The 3594-nt window shown below is 41.1% G+C and overlaps 1 protein-coding gene across 1 annotated transcript; it reads left to right on the top strand.

Moving 5' to 3' along the window:
- Positions 1-1033: 1033 nt before the first annotated feature.
- LOC102771663 (olfactory receptor 1L4-like) lies at positions 1034-2005 on the top strand. The gene is given in 2 exon segments (XM_015568764.1): positions 1034-1154; positions 1156-2005. Coding segments are annotated over 2 exon segments (933 nt in total). The 5' UTR covers positions 1034-1071.
- Positions 2006-3594: the final 1589 nt, after the last annotated feature.

The following is a 3594-nucleotide window of genomic DNA, read 5'->3' as shown; positions in this document are numbered from 1 at the left end:
TACATTTAAGTCCTTTATCCATTTTGAGTTTATTTTTGTATATGGTGTAAGTTGGTGGTCTAGTTTCATTTTTATTTGTGTATTTATCTTGTATCTGGCCACTTAGGTGAAATTTTCATATGATTAAAGTCTTCAGATATGTATTAGCACTTTTCCAGATATACAAGTCACTTAAAAATAATGACAATTTTACCTAATCGCATGTTTATGCCTCTTATTTCTTTAATTTGGCCTTTTAATAGGCTTAGACTACCATCTGAGCAATGCAGTTCAATAATGGTAACAGCGGCCATACTGACTTGTCCTTTCCATGATATTGATGGGAATCAGACTTTTATATTCATGGTTTTATATTCTGGTATTTTGAATGTTTAGAATAAGGACTTCATAGTTTTTATTCAGAAAAATTAATATATGTAAATAATCTCCAAAACATAGGCTATTCCTGGTAACATTTCTATTTTGAGTGGCATCCTTGAACAAAAACTTGTAATTTAAGTGGCCAGATTATATTAGCCGAACAGAAATATTTAAATATATATTAAGAAGATTTTTCTCTTAAGATTTTAAATATTCTCATCTGATTTCTGTGGATACCAAGGAGCACTGATTAAACCTGATGCGCACTTTTGTCCGATCCCAACTACCACGACCTCTGGAACTATCAGAAGAGGATCCTAATGAGAGGACCTCATTAACCCCTTCTTTGAAAGCATCATGATTAAAGGTGGGACCCAGCAGCCTCTTCCCATGGGATTAAAAAAAAAAGTGGCTAGTAAGTTGGTCAGAAAACAACCTAAGAGAACTGAGGGAAAACTCAGACAAATTAGGCTACACGGGAGGTCCTTATAGCACATGAGAAATGTTTAGTTTCTCATCTAGGAAGCAACTTGAAATTTTCGAACGTTTCCCTTGTGAGATTTTTACTTCCTATTTCTCTACAGTTTCTTGAAGTAAATGATCTCTCAAACCCTAACAAACAGCCGCGGGCTTTTTTCATAGGCTGACGGTTAGGAAGATGCTCATATCTCTTCCACTGCTTCTCCAACCCTGTCCAGGAAGACAACAGACATGGAGATAAAGAACGGCAGCAGCAGCACCTCAGGATTTATCCTGCTGGGCTTATCTTCCAACCCTCAACTGCAGAAACAGCTCTCCCATCTTCTTCACCATGTACCTGGTCACTGTGGTGGGAAATGTACTCATCATCCTCGTCATCTACTCTAACTCCCGGCTCCATACACCTATGTACTTTTTCCTCAGCAATCTCTCCTTTATGGATATCTGCTTCACGACAGTTGTTGTGCCCAAGATGCTGGTAAATCTACTATCAGAGACGAAGTCTATCTCCTATGTGGGCTGCCTGGTCCAGATGTACTTTTTCATGGCATTTGCGAACACTGACAGCTACCTGCTGGCCTCTATGGCCATAGACCGGCTGGTAGCCATCTGCAACCCCTTCCATTATGATGTGGTTATGAACCTACGGCGCTGCGCCCTCATGCTGCTGGGTTCTTGCACCATCTCCCACGTGCACTCCCTGTTCCGTGTGCTACTCATGTCCCGCCTGTCTTTCTGTGCCTCCCGCGTCATTAAGCACTTTTTTTGTGATACCCAGCCTGTGCTGAAGCTATCCTGTTCTGACACTTCCTCCAGCCAGATTGTTGTCATGACCGAGACACTGGCAGTCATTGTGACCCCCTTCTTGTGCATTCTCTTTTCCTACCTGCAAATCATCATCACTGTACTCAGAATCCCCTCTACAGCTGGGAAGCGGAAGGCCTTCTCTACCTGTGGCTCCCACCTCACTGTAGTAATCTTATTCTATGGGAGTGTCATCTATGTTTACTTTAGGCCCCTGTCCATGTACTCAGTGGTGAAGGACCGGGTAGCCACAGTTGTGTACACAGTAGTGATACCCATGCTGAACCCTTTTATCTACAGCCTTAGGAACAAAGATATGAAGAACGGTTTGAGGAAGCTAAGGGACAGAATTCACTCATAGAAAGAGCAATACAATGGAATGTCAGAATGGGGAGGTGACCTAAGAGATGATAGGTTATCCTCCTTCCTAACTATTTTTCACATGGCACCCACAGAGGTCATGGCAGGTGGTGTTGAATAGCAGTAAGAGCATTGACCTGGAAGCTACACTTGGTGTCTATCGATGAACTTGACCAAATATTTAATCCCAGAGTAGGTACTGCTAGGAATCCGAATTTCAGGAAAACAGTTTCTTCAACCCAGATGGTAGACTAAACCTTTCTCCAAAATATGTCTTCTATACGCTTGACATCAGCTAGTCCTCAAGGAATTATAAAATTCAATTAGTTTTTAGAATAAGAAATTACATGGAGTTGGCCAGGAATTGGCAAAGGCTCTTTGAGGAATAACCTAAGATTGTCCTTAGGCTGGATTGAATCTTGACAGATGGGAGTTCATTAGACGAGGAAATGAGCAGAGTATTTAAAACAGTGCGAATCATCCAAGCAGGTAGAGGCAACAAGCACATGGGATGTGTTTGATATACAGTAAAGAGCCCTGTGAAGCTTGTTCAATTTGAGAGCAGGGAGGATAACGCTGGAAAGATAAAAGAATTTACAAAGCAGATGTATATCTTACCAACACCAATGTATTATCACAGTGTGAATTCTCAATATTCATTTCCTTTTCCCTTCCTTAGTGATTCTTCTTTTCTCCACATGGCCAGAATCTTCACTGAAGTTACCTTTTTAGCTTGGGATAGTGATATAAATCAATCAGCATAGCTAGGTTCTGTTGTGGGAATAAGCAACCTCAAAAATCTTTGGAACTTAAAACCAAAGGTCTATTTCTTATTCACACTGCAAGTCCACTGTAAAAAAAAAAAAAGTATATGGGTGTTGCCCATTTTATACACTCAAGGATCAAACTTGAAGGAGCAGTCATCATTGTAAGCATTAATCATCACTGTCAGAGGCAGAGAAAGACTCTTGAAGATTTGTTCTGACAAATAAATACTTAGGTTTAGAAGTTACTCACAGCACTTCTGACCACAACTCATTGTCCACAACCAATCTCGTGATGCCACCCAACAAAATGAAGCCCAAGGCACAATCCAACAATGTATTTGTAAAATGGAGAGTCCAAAGTATTCAGTGATCAACATTAATGACCATTACACAATCCTAACAACTCCCAAATACATAAAAGTATAAATTTGTTGCTTAATCAATCCTTCCCTGATTATGTTATTGCCAATAACAACAGTAAAGATATATATCCTTCCTGGAATTCTTTTGCCTCAATTAGTTCATCAAGTTTTTACAACCAGCCCTGGCTTGTGTTGTTCAACGGTTAGAATGTCACCTCCCCTTCCCCGCACTCCCTCCACACACACACACACACCAAAGGGTCACCAGTTTGATTCCTGGTCAAGGGCATGTACCTGGGTTGCAGGTTCAATACTGGCCCTGGTCAGGGTGCATGTGGGAGGCAACCAATCAATTTGTCTCTCTCATTAATGTTTCTCCTATCTCTCTCTTTCTTTCTCCCCCCTCCCCGTGTGTGTGTGTATGTGCATGTGTGTGTGTCCTCTCCTCTCTCTCCCTCCCT

Source organism: Myotis davidii, unplaced genomic scaffold (genome assembly GCF_000327345.1).
Source record: "Myotis davidii unplaced genomic scaffold, ASM32734v1 scaffold64, whole genome shotgun sequence".
NCBI classification, from domain to species: Eukaryota; Metazoa; Chordata; class Mammalia; order Chiroptera; family Vespertilionidae; genus Myotis; species Myotis davidii.
This window is presented reverse-complemented; position numbering and strand designations above follow the sequence as displayed.